The sequence below is a fragment of the Ornithodoros turicata genome, chromosome 1 (assembly GCF_037126465.1).
Source record: "Ornithodoros turicata isolate Travis chromosome 1, ASM3712646v1, whole genome shotgun sequence".
NCBI classification, from domain to species: domain Eukaryota; kingdom Metazoa; phylum Arthropoda; class Arachnida; order Ixodida; family Argasidae; genus Ornithodoros; species Ornithodoros turicata.
Genome location: NC_088201.1, coordinates 22,488,194 through 22,506,050, shown reverse-complemented (window position 1 = coordinate 22,506,050; position 17,857 = coordinate 22,488,194). Strand labels below are relative to the sequence as shown.

Below are 17,857 nucleotides of genomic sequence, written 5' to 3'. Positions count from 1 at the left end.
TTCCTGTAACTTCTCTGCACACTCAGACACACTCCGAGTTCTCATGTAGGTCAGCTGTATTTTAGAGCAATGTGCCTAGTTTTTTTTTTCTTCACCTTTTTTATGTGGAGTGTTATAGATCTCAGTTTTGTGGGCACGCGGACCTGACGAATTAAAAATCAGATGAGCGAACACTGGCGTCCGACTATCACACAAGTTACAGATTAGCAGTGATGGTACGATTGTGTAACGTTATGTAAAGAACAAGAAAAGCACCACCGCTTGGAAGCTAGACGAGTTCTGTTTCACGCTGTGAAAGCCCTCATGGGTACACTGCGCAAATGTCAGCGTGATATCGTACACTGTGTGTAGAAAAATTAAGTACAAAAAACAACATTCGTACGAACACAGTTGTTTCTAGTTGCAGTGTGAGTACAATGCAGCTTAGAACTTTGCCAGATACATGCACGTGATATGGGCCTCAAACCCAGTTTCTACATACTGATCATCAACCAGAGACTGCCCAGACTTCTGAAATGCCTACTGAAAGAATGATGAGAAAACAAGAGAGCTGGTGGCAAGGGTTCATGACGAACCCCCCCTCTCCCCTGACCAGGGAATGTAGAATGAACATACACCAACAAGGTCTCAAACACGTCTGGGAACTTTAATATAAGTTTATACACAGCAAGAGTAACAGAGGGGATCAAGAAGGGAAAGACAACAGCTTCCCTAAAACTAGACCTTTTATCTTTATTTATTTGCTCTCTGTCAAGAGTATCAATCGGGATGACTGCATTTTGATCCATGTGTGTTGACCTCATATTTTTTGTTTTCTTACACATAGTCCCATGAAGAAGACCCTTTCCCTTGTTTCTTTACACATAGTCATTTATTTGTAGAATATATAACGATACAGAAGTGGGCTACTTAAGGATTGTTGAGTGCACATGCTAACATATAAATTGTTAACTTGTACTGTGGATCCTGTATTGATAATGGCTATGCAACTGCATATGAAGTCAGTTGTTTGATTCTTGGCTCATTGTGAGCTTGGCATGTTATCTGTTGGAGAGTCATTGACCTTGTGGTAAATAGGAATTCATTGTTGTAAGTTCCATTCACTCATGTTCAGACAGATAGAATGAAATCAGTTTATTTTGCGAACATGTTTTGTGATGTCAAAATTGGGTGTGGTATCATACATTTAAAATATGTAATTCTTCGCAACCTGTTGAAGCTGCAATAACCTAGTTTCTTTTGCATGATGTTTTCATACAATGCAGTGGCGTTTATGGTACCTGACTGTCCGTGACACTAAGATTTTGCTTAGCTGAATTTATCATTTATTGTGTGAGAGAGCCTTTTGCCTATATTTACATGTGCATGTGCCATAAATGTGTCTCATCACATGCAGCAACCAAACATCAGCTAACATAGCCCTTTATACTTTCAGTAAAAAGACCTGCTATCTTGTTTATAATATATGATAGATACTCATCTTTCATATTGACATCAAAATATAAAACCTTTGTTTAGAATTCTGACAAGTACAAAGAACTTGACATCTAATACGCTGGCACTGTAATGACAGGAGATGCCACACCACATTGTAGGATGATATATTAACCGGAATGTCCTTTCTCTAGTTAGCATCACTACACAGCAAAGCTTACTTGTTAATTTGACTACTTAACATGCATGCATTTGCTGTGACTGTTCTTTATCTGCTGATGTTTAACAGGGTCAAAAATGTTTAACAACATTTGACTGCTATTTTGCTCTATTTACATTTGGTGCTGTGGTAAAATGAATTCTTTCTAGTGTTATCGGGCATTGATATCAGTATGTCATTTGTTTCTGGGGAAGGAAATTGGAAATTTTGTAATACTATATACATACAGGGTATCCCAGAAAACGTGTCATTGAATTATAATGAAAAAACTACGCCACCTAGAATCATGCGGTCAACAGCATTTGTTCTTACTAGGTTTTTGCCAACTCCTGATTTGAATGTCATGTATAGTAAGTTTAATTATGTAAATATTTGCGAACTGAACTCGGAAATATGCTAAGTAAAGGTCACTTTTTTACCTCACCAATATGAAGAGCGTGCTGAATTCACCCAAGTTCATTGTAATTCACAGTGATATTCACGAGCTATCCCATCGGAAAAAATATCCGAACATCATGCTTTTCGTAACCATAACGCGTGACCGAACCGAACGTTTTTTCACCGAACCATAACGCGTGATGACTTTTTGAGCGCAATCGCTCTCAGTCCGACGAAAGGAGGTTCCAAACCCAGCCCACAGAGTGATAGTACAAAAAGTGACCGTTCCTGAAATTGGGAGAGGGAATGTGCGACCCCAGCGAAAGTCGGACACGATAAGTCAAACCTGTGTTATCTCTTTCTACATTGCAGGTGTGGGCTGGGTTTCCAACCTCCTTTCGTCGGACTGACAAGGATTGCGCTAAAAAATTTGTCGCACGCTAGCTCTGTAGAGCATGATGTTCGGCTATTTTTTCTGATGGGATAGCCTCTGAATATCCCCATCAATTATCATTAATTTGAGTAAATTAGACACTCTCTTTACATTGAAGGGGTAAAAGTGACCTTTACTTAGAAAATTTCAGACTTCCGTTCGCAAAAATTTACATAATTAAACTTATGTTACACGACATTCACATCAGGAGGTGGCAAAACCCTAGTAACAAATGCCGTTGACCGCACGAATCTAGGTGGCGTAGTTTTTTTATTATAATTTAATGACACGTTTTCTGGGACACCCTGTATACAGGGTGTCTCATGTAACGTGTCAATAAATTTTATTTAAAGAGAGCAATAAACGAAAAAATGACCGTTACTTTTGTGCTACTTGAGTTACAAACAGGTGATACTTTTGATGTAACACCTGTTTGTAACTCAAGTAGCAGAAAAGTAGCGGTCATTTTTCTTTTATTGCTCTTTTCATTTATAATTAATTTTCAAGATACCCTGTGTACTATTATAATTCACATGTCAAGATATAATTAGCACACATATAGAGGATGTTCCACCTAACGGTTTAAAAATTGTATTAAAAATCTACATGTAAAAAAAATTATGGGGTCAACACTATTTATCTTGGAGGGACTTTTGCCATGACTTCCGAGTGCTTTTAATAATTTTAAGTTGGGAGAAATTAAATTTTCTGAATTGTAACCCCCCAAATTTGCCAAGTCAGCCTCATATTTTGTTGCCAAAAACTGAACGCATGTGTTGGAATTACCCCGTTCCATTGCAACATATGTTCTCTACTAGAATGGTAATAGCTGAAAATTGGCCTCCTGGCATAACTCAACTGCACAAACGGTCAACTGCACAATGGTGGCTCCTTTTTAATAAAAATTCTGTAACCATATATATATAACATCCTGTATATGTAGGTGGTAATGACAAACAAGCTGCTTGTATCATTTTACATACATGTAGCACAAGACAGGATTCAACAAGGATATACATGCATGCTTGCAAGGTAGTAAGAAGAAAGAAGGTTGTTTAACACAAGTTCATGGCTGCTATTGTGTTTGGTTTCATTTCTGCTCTGCCTATGCTGTAGACAGTGCAAGCACTGAATATTTCTGTGATTGTAGGGTGGCAATAGATGGGTTGTAGGGATTGTGTCTGCTGTACTTACAAGGAAGATAAATTTCTAAGGTGTGCCACCTGGTTACTGTAGAAACAAGAAATGGTATGAAGCACCGAAAGTGCCAAATTAAGGCTTAAGAATATCAAATTTGCTGGTATTTGATAACTATTAATACTACCCTTTATGAATATTAGTAGTCAACACATTGCCTAGTTACTGCACTTAAAAATCCATGTTCATAGATGCAAGCTTTTGTGTTAATTCCATACTATACAAATGTGAAGTGTGTTTCCAGCATGTTTTGTAGAAATTAAAGCTTTCGTTACTGTTCTTTTGCAGATGCATTTGATGTGCATGACAGCATGGGAAAAATCACTGATGATTGTCCAGGTGACGATAGAAGCTCGTTGGCCTTTGCCAAAGGTGATCATTAGGAGCTTTACACAAATAATACTACGTGCATCATGTTGCTGTCACAGTCACCATGCAGCGGCTTCGAGAATCCACTGATATTTAGTTAGAGCCCTTAGTCACATTTTCTTGACAACTGCTTTGCCAGAATGCTATGCATCATAATTTTTGTTGCTCTGCCAGAAGAGTGCTTTCTCCCTTGCCAAAACAAGAGAATAAGACCTACAGCTTTCCTCCCATGCATTTAATGGCAAGGGAGAAAGAGATTTAAAATGGCCTCCAATTGTGGTGTTTGGGAAGCCATCTTCTAGTACTATTCTGGCTCAGGCCTTTTTGTGAAAATGGCTGTCGTCAGTGCACCAAAAGGAACTGGCGTCATTGTAATGAACTTCCATCATTCATAATTAGTTAAAGTTAATTAATCGAAATTAATGAGGATAATGCCCCAGGCGGTTCCTAGTGCGATGATAAGGTGGCCCACTTGAACTTGAATGTATTGCCGTGTATTGTTATTGAAAAGAAGGCTTCCCTAATTTATAAGATTTTGTCCATAGTTCGTGTGGACCATGGAGGAAGGAAACATTAAGGAGGAAGGAAACATAGGAGCGGCCATTTCGAACAGATTTCCGTGGGACCCCTATGGCATTCGCTCGTGTCAAAACTGCCATTACATCCTGTCCACCACGTGATCCTCTCTAAAGTTTAGGTTTAGCAGCGCTTTGTTGGTCGCGCTACTTTCCGTGCTTATATGCTTTTCTAAAGCCATTTACTCTTAAAATGTAAGCACCATTGCGGAAACAACGTTTTGTTAGCGTGTTCTTACCACGGTTGCGGCTGTCGTTCAACAGGAAGCAGCTGTGCCACAGGAATGTTTCATTCGTAAGTACGTCGTACTTGATCGGCTATTTCGTACCCCTGTCTGTGAGAGAGTCATCTTGAACCGTTCGCTTGCAAGCTGGCGTTGTGCTACAGCTGCAGATTCGTTTGATTTCCTGCATTGCTGTACAAGTTTGATTACTGGTATGCTTTACCACTTCAGCAACAAACACACAAAACGTGGCCACGTTGTCACACAAATGTTGCTGCCACGAATGATGTTTCTAGTCCTGCATACCGTGACCGGTCTTGTAATAGAAGAGTAAACCTCTGAACACACACAAATAAAACTGCACGCCAGAGCCCTGCTGCACGCGCAGCGTTCATCACAATGCAGATGTCTGAACTGCAAGTCAATCACGACTCCTGTCGTCTGCTTTGGGAGCTGGCATGTGCATGCTCCTGGGGTCATGTGAGCGTTCACATGGTAGACAGGAGCATCCCAGAATGCAATGCGAAGGCTGGCACGCCTGTCCCAATGGCAAAAAGTCTGAAGGGCCGCTCCTGCGCTTCCTTCCTCCGTGGTGGGCATTTTCCTGTGCCTCACTCATCCTCACCTCACGAAGCACAGACTTTCTTGGCCTCACTCACACTCACCAAATTTTCCTCACCAGTAACTAACCCTCGGTTACCCTTATCCTCACATTCCATTTTAAGTGTTGTCCTCACAGACCTCACCTCAGGGCATCGGGATCCTGAGAGGCCTCATCATCCTCACCCTCACATGCCTTCACCTCATGAGGCTATTCACAACCCTTATGGCCTCATGTATCTTCACCTCATGAGGTCCTCATTCTCACGTGTCCTCACCTCATGAGGGCCCTCATGTCCTCACGGCGCCTCACGTACTTTCGCTTATTGAGGACCCACATAGCCTCACGAGTCCTCATCATCACGTGCCCTCACCTCATGAGGGCCCTCATGGCCTCATGTACCTTCTTCTCATGAGGACCCTCATGACCTCACCACCCCTCATCCTCACGAGCCCTCGCCTCGTGAATACCGTTATGGCCTGACGTGTCTTCAAGTCACTAGTAGGCACATGAGCCGCAAAAGAACTTTCCGTCATGTTCACATGACACGTCGGCGTTGAACTACTGTGTCAGTAGCTGGTACCAATGATACTGCGCGGCATTAAACTGTTTATAGGATTTCGTGCAGTGCTTGGATAAATTCGGTAACAGTTGTTACTGTCACAGTGAGGTTTAACGTTAGTGTTTGGCATCAGCAAAGAGGAGCCCGAACCCATCCCTTCATCCGTGAGGTCCCTCACGAAATGCCTCATCCGTGAGGCCCCTCACGAAAGGCCTCACGGCCTCATCCAGGAGGTCCCTCACGAGAGGCCTCACGGCCTCATCCGGGAGGTCCCTCACGAAAGGCCTCTTGGCCTCATCCGTGAGGTTCCTTACAAAGAGCCTCATCTGTGAGGCTCCTCACGGAATACGTTGTACCCTCACGTATTGATGGCCTCACGACGACTGGCCTCATGAGGGCCCTCACGGTGGGCCTCATCAGGGACAATGCCTCACGATGGTCCTCATGAGGAACATTCAGCGTAGTCTGGCCTCACTCACCCTCACCTCACGACGATGAGGTGAGGGTGAGGCTTCTTCATGAGGGTCCTCGTGAGTGAGGACGCCTAGCTATGGCGCGGACACCCTGTATGTTGTTAGCTTTTAGAAACTTACAGCTGGAGCTATTCCTGTTTTTCGTCTGTGCTCTAGCATATTTCATTTGTTGTATATTTAATGATCTGCATTAATAGAGAGGGTAGTGTTGCTTGAAGTGTCGTCCAAGAGAACAGTCTAAAAAAATGCAAAAACAGAATTTAGGAACCTGGGCAAGCATTAGCTATTGTTGTGTTGTAGTACTATTACTTGATTTGTTGCATTATAAATGTACGAGTCAAATGATAATGCTTATGGAAGTGAATGTGAATATTTTCTGGTCTCGTTAATATGTGTTTCAGGAGGAAACATTTCATTTGTAACATCGTCATCCACACATGAGACCGAGCACACCTACACATCATCTTCGGCATTTCGACGTGTACCACAGTACGGGAATTCTGCATTCTTTTCTTTGCAACCCAACCCCAACATGGAGTCTAATCTGAGCACCTTAGATGTCACAGGCGATGGTGTGAACCAGCATGAGGACTCTGTTTCGTCTACAGTTCATGAGTTTACACAGGTGTGTGTTGTGCTTTTTCTGTGTCACTTTTTGCTTCAAATTCAATCATTCTTGCTGTCAAAGTGTAAGTATATATGATAACTTTAAGAGGGGTATGAAAGTTTCCGAGCACCCCGGATAATGTTTGCTGAAAACAGTTCTTCCTGCTAAGTTTGTTCAGTGTAGATATAATTTGATGCATCGAGATATGTAATCGGAATGGAGCTATTGGACAGCGTTGCACACGGTGCTCCCTACTGTCCAATGGACACGTTTGGATTATTTTTCTCGACGCATCAAGTTATCTCTACACGAGGGTTTCTCAAACTAGGTTCCGTGGGCTGTTACCGCAAGCTACTATATTTACTCGCATATTGGACACACTCACATATTGAACGCTCTCCAACTTGAGCACCAGAATGCTGCTACTTTTTGTTCGTGACCCTGACGTTCCATTTCGAGGAGATCCCCTTGGACATCTCGGAATAAAACAGGAGTTAAGTGTACCATAAGTGTTGGGTTCCAATTTGCCTCCATGTATTGAATGTACCCCCTCAATGGCACAGTGTTTTTGGGTAATAAAATGTGCGTCTTATATGCGAGTAAATATGGTATAAGTATCGCTCATTCTAGCACGTTATAGTCATGGCTAAATCCCCACTGGGATTGTCCCAGATGCATTTAATTGTTTATTTGGTGGAATAAAAATAACTGTGTTCTCTATTATTAGTTTTGTGTGATCCCACTTATGTTCTTTCAAAAGTAGATCTGGGTGGGGGTTTCTCCAGTGTGCCCACAAATGTGCTGGGGTTCGCTGGGCCAGCAAAGTTTGAGAACCCCTGCTCCACACTGAACGAACTTAGCCTCCCAGAAATTCTTCCCCATTAAAGGAGCTCTGAAAGCCGTCTAAAAAATTTTCCATTCCGAACGTGTTGTGGAAGCAGGTAACTTAACTTGAGGATTAACACGAAAATTTTCTCTGCACGCGATGTTTTTCGTAGAAAAAATGACACTTGAACATTGCCGCACGCGTTCCCGATCGACTCGCTCCTCCGGGTCAAACGAGGAGGAGAATGAAAAAAACGTCATTGGTGACGTAATAAAAGTGGAAGGCGGCGACCGCGCTTCTATCCGTGTCAGTGAGAACTGTTTTTTTTCTTTCTTTCCGTTTTCTTCCCCCCTGCTTTCTCCCTGCCATGAATAAGGGAGGACCTCGATATTCTGGGTCGTGAAACCCCCGTTCTCGAAATTCATGTTCTGGAAACAAGGAAAACCAGGGAAAATGTTGCTTCGTAAGATGATATGCCGCGATTAAGAACATAACATCACTATTTAACCACACAAATTCAGGGGTTTTCGATATGTGTCCAAGCCGTCTTAGCGAACGAAAGGCACATTTTAGCAGCCATTTGTCTCAGCAGGGCGGCATGTTGGTTAGTTAGTTGTGTGCTTGCAATATTATGGCCGGGTAAGTCACAGTTTCCCGCTGGCAGTTTCCCGTGCGTGACATGTAGAGTCAGCTAAAATTTACGCTAGTCACGTGTTGTTTCAGTGCACGCTGATATGTCGGCGGACGCAAACTTAACCGGCACTGTTGGTCACTATATGGTGGATAAAACTGATGCACTATATGGTGACAAAACAAAAGGCGCCGAGCACGGATGAACTCATACTTGCGTGTCTGCGTCGTCCACATTTTGATCATTTTGAGGTGTGAACTGAAGCAGCGCTTAGGGCTGCACTGTGTTTATACTTATTGCCGCCAACAACACAACAACAAACAGTCACCACAATAACAAACAACATACAAAACACAGACATGAACAGAACAGCGTTCAACTGGCACCAGAAGTTTACTTTCACAATCCACCTACTCCGGAAGGTCGCTTTAGGGAAAGCAAGGTCGAGCGGGGAGAGGTTGACCGATTTTTGGTTGACTTTGCTCGGGGAGTTCAATGAGGATGGCCTCCACAATCTCACGGCCTAACCTTGAACAGTGTATGTAGACCAATGTTCGTTTACTGTATCTGATAAATCAAAGAAAAAGCATAAAGAAACTTCTTCCACCGTTGCGGCGGGGTTCTGAGTGAAAAATAGCAGACGACGTTCCTCGGAACCAATCAACGGCTCCACTTTTCCTACGTCAAAATGATGCAAGCGGCTCGACGGCAAGGTCCGGGCATTGCCACCGTTGCGCACGGTCGCGATTTTCAAAATCGAATTCTGCGATATTTGTGCACCTGTTGATAGAATTGCTTCGCATGGCACGTTTTAATACGCATACGAACCGCTTGGTTAAAAAAAATGGTGGTGTTTAAAGTGCTTTCCGAGCTCCTTTAGAGTGTGCCGTCTTTTAACCATGCTGTTGAAGTTGCCTCTGGACCCCTCCTTTGCATTCCTTCTTCCTCTCGTGTTCCTCCTCTCGTTTCTTGACTACTAGATGCATGTTCCCGGTGCCTCCTTATGTTGGGTGTGCACACAGCTTGCACAAAGGAGTGTCAGCCAATCATTGACATTCCATTCTGTGGCACGTCACCGGGTTTATCAGCTTCGTATAACTTCTATACTTGGTTTAAATTCTCTTGTGAGAAAACCGCCCGTTTGCTGAATGGGAATCTTTGGCTGTGCGTTCAGGAAAATCTCTTCTGTCAAACAAGAATGAGAAGAAAAAATTTCATAGTCCCTTTACGGGTGGCGAAGAGCATTGAAGGGTACTCACTGCAAATGCAAATTTAGATATCTTTATTGAAGTTGTATAATGTGGTACTACATGGGTGCACCACATTACATATTACATAGATAGTTTTATGCTGTTGTAACAAACATCATTATCATAAAGCGGTGATCTTTCCAACACCCCTAATGCTAATACTTGCAAGAAAGGCCAAAAATACCTGAAAAGCTAGCAGATATGGGTGTCACACGCACCCTCGGGCATACCAACCCCTCGTCTGAAATAAAAATCCTGGGAAGCTGCTGCTGTAAAGTGAAATGTATGCCTCTGATAGATTTGATATTATAACCATTGCTTAGCAAATGGTCAAGGAATAATCAGGATTTTCTGGAGTGGGACTTTGCATGTTGATATTACACAGTGTGTTTGGAGCATGTGGGTGTATAGTATGGGGGTACATGATGCCAAGTTAAATATGTAGTGGGTGTAGTGATACCTATCTGCCCTCTACAAAAACGTATGTGGCCATTTTGGGGGTTAAAAAAAAAAAAGTGTATTTAAATAATGACTGGCTCTAATTCTGCTATTTTACATTGCTTCAGAAACTACTAAATAAAAAGTTAATTACTCTCTTTGACAGAACGTCTGCCTGGTTGTACAATAGGCCAGCAAAAACAGGAGCTGAGCTGCTCTCATAGCTTTTTATTAAAATTCTGTAACGAATAAAAAAGCACCTGTATAATAAATGCTGTGTGTTTAACAGAGCCCAACGTTCCTACGATCTCTCATGCAATTTAGATACAACAATCCAGGTCTGTTATTACCACAAGTTAACCTTATATTTTTACCACCCATATAGTACTAAAATTTCTTGCAACTTAAAATGTTCTGAATTGACTACACATTGCTTACCTGCTTAGCACAATGCATGGAAAAAGACTTTGTGTCAGTGATGTGATCAATTGAGTTTCAGCTTTTTTCTCCCCTTACACACCGCCAGCAGTTTGTTACAGTTGTTTTATAATGACACTGCTACTTTCAGGGTCACTATACCATAGTGCTTTGCAAACTTTGCTATGTCACATGATATAGAGTTAATAATACAGTCTAAGGTATAGCGCGGCAGGGGATGTCATGTGCACCCAAACTTTAAAATGTGCAGATGGTAAAACAGTATAGTCATCTTACTGGGAGACCACAGGAAATTATGATACCTGTAGCAAACTTCAAAAACTATATTGATGAAACTACTTTTTTACCACTGTTGGGTCTGCTGCATCTGCAGCCTGCTCTCTCTTTTTTGAAGTACTGTTCTTGAGAGGATTTATAGGAAGGTAGTTGATAGTTCCCATGTGGTGAATTTGAAGTATAATGTAAGAGTCCTGTGCAATTCATAATGCTGATGAAGCGAACATTTCCATGAGTCTGAGGACAGAACGAGGGACAGCAGACAACAAGTTGACACAGAGACTCGCAAACCAGCAAAGGAACTCAGACTCAAGGAGATGTTCACTTAATCTCCACACCAGCTCGCTTGCCTTCTTCTATTTTACCATCATTTCCTGTTGTACCCCTTTCTTTTGAGAATTTTCTATCAAACAGTTAGCTAAGTTCCAAAAAGTGTATAACTGTTGCCCATATTTTTTCCCCTAGGATACAAATACTCTGACACAAGATCCCAACTCCATGTTGTTACGCATGCTCAACATGTCTGTCACGGAAGAGCAATCTTGGCTTGACACAGCTACTGCCATGTCTTTGAGGACATGCTCTCCCCCTGGCACGCCATCATCTCCTTCTAACCGTGAATCTCGAAGTTCAAGCCCCTCCCCGTCCCGTAAGGGGGGTGTCTCCCCGCTTGCGCTGGCTGTGTCAGAGGAGGCCACCTTGGGGGACACCCTGCTGGTTCAGGGCAGCTCTGGTAGCCCAGGGGGAAAAGATGTAGCACCTGATACAGGTTCACGTACTGCTCCTGATCTGCAGAATCTGCAGATGGCTTTGAGAGCCCTGATAAAGTGAGTATGATGTGCAGTCCTCTTGTTACACTTGTGGGATGAGGGGCTTAGTTGGGACTTGCACACAAGTGTGTAAAGAAAATACAATAAAAGACCACCAAAGAGCCACTGTAATGGGCCTCACAAGAAAAGCTGCAATCTGCTGTCTCTTGTATGTGTCCAAGTACAGGGCTACATGATTTTATGACTTACCGTAATTTGAAGTTTGCGATTCCCACAGAGCAGACCTGCAACAACTGTCTTTGAAAGTTGTGTCAAGCAAAAGTAGTCCACAATTATTTGTAAATCTGCCACATCTTCCGTAATGTTACTCACATGGCTGCTTTCTGTTTATTACATAACACATTTAGAAGACAATAAGTTTTGCATATGCCAAATGAGGAAGCAAATGTGACCCTGCAATAACTGGTAGACATTCTGAACTTTGTGAAATCACAAATAAAATATTTGAATGACATTGGTTAACATGCATAGAGTTACTGCTCACTTTTTGTGTATGTGTGTAAAATGATACATATATTGTGTACATTTATGTTGTAGGACACAGAATATCACGTATGCCATGCACGTTGAAAATGTCTCATTTAGAAAACAAACAACTGGCATATCAGTTGCTTCTGTTAGTGAGTTCCACCGATTGATCTGGCGCAGCATTTGATGCTCTCCAGTAGAGAATGCACATTTCACTTGTTTATCTGGAGCTGATTTGCCTGTTTCACTGGTCACTTTAGATAAAGTTGCTGCACAATAGCTTGCTCCACCAGGGAAGCTTGAATTCAACAGGAACTCCAACAAAGTACTGTCATTGCTTCTGCATTTTGTGAAGCAAAGTAACGAGCGTTGGGATGACTCGCTGAGTTCGCTAGATATACACAATGACAGGGGACGCTTGAAGGCGGTTCTGGTTTCTCTGGTGGATTTGGATTGGGTTGATTTTGCTCTGTAGTGGATTCAAGTGCTCACACTAGGTTGACCAGTTTAATTCACGATATGTTGTTTTGTTCTTTATGTTTTACTGAAAATTTCAGGGGCGTAACACAGGCATCACCTCAAGAGTCTCGATGTGCCTCTGCTAGTACCATATGTGGAGTGGCAAAAACTTTGCTCTCAGCAGATTCAACGACTCACTCCACAAGTAACCTTTTTAGCCCGCATCCTGTATCAGCACTTTCTAAAGGAGGAGCAGCAAGGAGGATAAATCAGGTTTGTTGATGTGCAGCTGCATTATATTGGTATAGCTGTAATATATGACCAGGTTTTTTTTCTTCTCTGGTTACTTAAGTTGGACAAGCCAAAGAACTGTTGAAGGAAAATCAGAAAGGTTAAAATAAGTGAAGAAAATTCATCATTATTGATCTTAAACCTGCAAGAAGATCTGCTTTTCGAATGGTCTGCTTGCATTCTTCACCTGATAAGGGTTTCATTAAGACACCTCTTTGGGCTTGTTGGTCACTCATAATAAACGCGCTAAAATTCATAAGACAGGGACAGACGTAAATAAACACACCGAACGCACACTGTGGGGCTCGGTGTGTGCGTGTTTAAGTTTGTCCTTGTCTTGTGAATTTTAGCACTTTTATCATGAGTGACCAAGAATCCCAAAGAGGAGTCTTAATGAAACCCTTATCAGGTGAAGAATGCCATGATAAATGATGTGTCGAGGTTGCAGTCCCATACATTAATGGTCTAGTGTAGTGTGCCTGAACTTATGCTACTCGATAAAACCTGTGATCTTGTCAGCATGACTTCAGGGAGCCTACCATTATTTTAATGTTACATAGGAATATGCATAGCTTTGCAGAAATGTGAGCTCAACACTATCAAGTTTGTTGCAGCACAGAGCAGGCTGGAAATCTGGTTGAGAGCCACTGGTCTAAAGTATAGAGAAAGTCTGTGGTGATTGGTAGCATTGTCCAGTGCATATTTATGTGCTGTATACATTTTCTGCATATATAGTGATATCCCAGTGATACGAGTGTTGCAAGAATGCAGATGGGTTGTGATGCTGTCTGTGTCATTTACAATGTATTCCTGTGTAACCAGGCTTTTATGGGTCCTATCCAGATTCGACTGAAGTTCAATATAACGGAGTGCCACTGCTCTGAAGCTACCTTTTGGTATGATCATCAGAGTCTGTGGCATGTACAATAAAATCCAGAGAGGGAACGTATAGAATGTGTTTGTTATGTTGAGGACCATGAAGTGCTACATTATGACATACAACACATGGTGACTGCTTGTATGTGTTTCGGCTCATGTCTGTGTGTTCCTGCAGCCCTTCTGGTGTCATTTCAAAACATTTCAAAGAAATTGCAGTACTCAGTGGGGGTTGTTCGATCAGTTGCAAACAGCCAAGACAAATGTACAAGCTGGTGAAGTAGACAATAGCTGAAGTGGTTCATTGCAACTATGGAAAAAATGCCCTTTTCAAACTGAGACACACTGTGCATTTCTCTATTTTTTTAAGTAAACAAGCATAAATGCCTTGTTTTCGTGGTTCAGGTATTGGTGTACAACCTGAAGGTGATGATTTCACAGAGTAGCATTTGTAAACGCACATGGTGTTGCGGATTAATTTTTAAAAAATATTATATTCGTAGAAGACGAGAACCATGAAGTTAAAATCTTCGTTATTTGTTGAAGACGAGGCCAATGAAGTTAAAATCTGCGTCCTTTATAATGCGTGGAACACTGCTATTGGTAAAGCAGTTTCTGGGGCTTTCGTTGTTACACTGAGGATAAAGTTAGGCGTAAGTGTCTGACTGGTCTCTTCACCTTTTACTGAACACATGGTGTTAATTTCACGAGTTAACAGCACATATTAGATTTGCTCCCGGAGTCGTTATTTGATACATCGTGTGGTGATACTGTATCTAGGTGGTTCTTCACGTGACATCAGGCTGATCTTGTTCTATTTAAAATGCACTACCACCTTTTCCCATCTGTTCCACAAGTCCTAGCTGGATATCCGTCACATGGCATTCATCGATTAATTTAGCACAAAAGTTCAGTGTACACCAGATAACAGTAACATAGATAGAGCTTCCTTATCTCTAGACCATGACTCCTTGATATTTGCCGAGCTGACACAAGGATTGACTACTACGACACCGACACATGCAACAGAGAGAGGACCTTCATTGCACAGTAGTGATGAAATTTCGTTCCTTGGCTCATGCAGAAAATCGTGGTGCATGATCACCATCACAACCAAATTTGCATGGCCAGACATGAACATTGACATACGTTGCTGAACTCACAGCTGTCTGGCTTGTCAAAAGAGAAAAGAAGCCTAAACTTCTTGACTGCATATAATACAGTCAATCCTTGTTTATCCGGCACTGGCTGTTTACAGTGAAAATGTCTGGATAGTGGAGGTCCGGATAAATGAAACTCTATTCGAGACAGTCAAGCCATCAGTTGTCAACAGATCCTGTGTTTATTTTTGAAAACATAGGAAACAGTTCATCATCAGTGGTGTATAAAATTCAGCTCCTGTGAACTCTTGCCGATAGTGTTAACTTGAACATTATTCTTTTTCTAAAGAAATGCCACAGCGATTCTCTGTATACTTCACACATTCTCAAGAGTCACAACACTGGGTTTATCACTGTCATCGGATTCAGGCTCATTTTCAATGACAGTGACAATATTAATGACATCTTCATCCGTAACTATGGCGCAGGTGCCATCATATTGGTCAATGTTGACCCCAGAACTGTGGTGTCCTCCACAGCTAACAAACTTAGTTTTTACATGAGAGAATGCAGCTCTGCAGGTGAGCAGTTTTCATCACTCAGTGGTTCATCTGTGGTGGACTGGACTGGTGACTGCGTGGCACATGGTTATAACAGGAAAGGGGATGCGTTTTTAATTCGAGTGTTGGTGCACCAACAGCAGACAGCTGTTCTGGTGCTGCCGATAGGGTCCCAATGGGGCTCAAACAGCTGTACTGTACGCTGCTGGTATGGCAATGCTTGAGTTGTAAATGCAAAGTTCAATGGTACACAGTGACACCACTAGTATCGTTCCAAACTCCAGATGCGTGCTTCATGCATTGATCTATTACCACCATTTGTAGGCCATACTTACCTCCTAATGTGCATCCACTGCTTTACTGGGTAGCTGAAGGTATTTCCCATCTTGGACATCACAGCCCATACCACTTATATGGCCTTCCTATCCACACGGGCTCCTCATTTTGAGTTGCCTTACCATAGCAACAGACTTTATATAGCAGATTGTCTCCAGCCTCTTTATTGACACATGCTGATTCCTCAGAACCCAATATTGTGTAACCCCTATGTGCTACCCCAGCATGAATGGAATGATGACAAGCAGCTCTCTCTTTGGGCTTTGTGGGAACCTTCCCCTTGTTCTTCTGCGGCTGCGTGCTGCACCAAGACCGCTTCAGTGGAACACATAAACTATGATGCAATATTGTGTTTCCCTGAAGAATTTTTTGTTTTCTTGTCTACACGCCTGATACACTCCTGTTCCTGGTGACTGGTGTTCCCACTTCCAACCACCTCACCCATGACAATCTGCACCCGAGGCATGTATTTTTCCTCCTCGACCCCCATGCTGCCGCATGGATCCTTTTCATGTGGGATGACTTGGATAAACATTTGTAGCCATCTTATGATGGCCTGAGTTTCTACAGGTGCAACAGCGAAAAGACCAAGACCTAGGAAGTGGAATGGAAATGGGGTAAAAATAGGGCAAAACGTGTATGTTATAGGAAGAATCGTAAACATGTGGTAAAATATACAAAGCATGCTGTGGCACGAGTGTGCTGCCACATACCCGCCACAGGGCATTAAAGGAAAAAAAGAGACTGACATGAAGTGGAAGATGAGAAAAACAGGAACAGGCAGTTTGAACACTGAACGGTTTAGGTGGCCTTAATAAACTACTGGTAACTTTGACTACATCACACATGCTATCCAAGGAACAGTCTCATAAATAAATGATATCCCCACGAAAATGTGTTCCATTTTTATAGGTCTCCTGATGGTGAATGTAGAACCATTAAATGATATGGGAAATCATATGGTTTGATATCGTATCATTGAGCGTTTCATGGTATGTGGTAGGACAGGGACTTCATTGGGTCTGTGCTTCTGGAAAGAAGCAGAGGAAATGATATAGAAATATCCAAAATGTAATACGGTTGACCCGCGTTTTTTGGGACTCGCTTGTCCAGGTCCTGCACCATTTAGACTAGAAACATGGGGGCAGATTTCAGCCAATACAATTTTCCTCTATTTATCCGAGCTTCAGTTTCTGAACCTGGACAAAAATTTCCAGGAACTGCCGAGGAAAATGCCCAACAGACCACCTCCATTTATCCAATGTTGAGTCTGAGGCAATGTGCAACGTCAAGCATTGTGACAACCTTGAGCACTTTTCTCCCTTTTTCGTTGTGTCCATGTACCGCACATTCATCAGCCCAGTTCACTGCAGACGATCCACTGTGTGACGAAAACTGTTCGCTTTTAGAGCCGTGTTCTCTAATGCGGAAACAGCTATGCTCGACACCACAGTTCTGCATTATGTCAACATTTGCTGGCATGATGACACCTGTGTCACAATTAGGGATGAAGATGTAATTGACATTGTCACTTTTACGGATGACAATGAGGAACACCGTGTTATGACTCTTGAGAATCTCCAAAGTGCATTGAGAATGGCTCTGGCATTTTTTGAGCAAAAGAGCAAAGCTTCTCAAATTAACATGATTAGTAAGGGTTTTCAGAAGCTGAATGTCTACTGTAATTTTATACAAATGATGCTGGACTGTTTTATATGTCCTTTGAAATAAACACTGGAATTGTTGACAACTGATGACTTGTCTGCTCTTGAGTTTTTTTTATCTGGATCTCCCATTGTACGGACATTTGTTCTGCAAATGGCCAGTGCTGGACAAACTAGGGTTGTCTGTAATTATGTGTTGCCCATAAAAGTGCTGCTTCTCTTTTTCTTTTTCTTTTATCTTTCCTACAGCAGACTTGTTGAGGGAACAGCTCTCTATGCCTTTGTTTCTAACAACACTGGTGACTGAAGGGTTTCCTTTTTTCTTCCCTGGAACTACTGGA

At 42.2% G+C, this 17,857-nt stretch overlaps 1 protein-coding gene across 2 annotated transcripts in view; it reads left to right on the top strand.

Moving 5' to 3' along the window:
• LOC135377641 (nuclear factor of activated T-cells 5-like) overlaps positions 1–17,857 on the top strand; it is a 47,029-nt gene that overhangs the window by 658 nt on the left and 28,514 nt on the right. For both annotated transcript variants that reach the window (XM_064610214.1, XM_064610213.1), the window contains exons 2-5: positions 3,951–4,034; positions 6,868–7,091; positions 11,398–11,759; positions 12,788–12,962. In XM_064610214.1, the coding sequence (XP_064466284.1) occupies positions 3,974–4,034; positions 6,868–7,091; positions 11,398–11,759; positions 12,788–12,962 (822 nt within the window). In that variant the 5' untranslated portion in view covers positions 3,951–3,973. The remainder of the gene's footprint in view (positions 1–3,950; positions 4,035–6,867; positions 7,092–11,397; positions 11,760–12,787; positions 12,963–17,857) is intronic.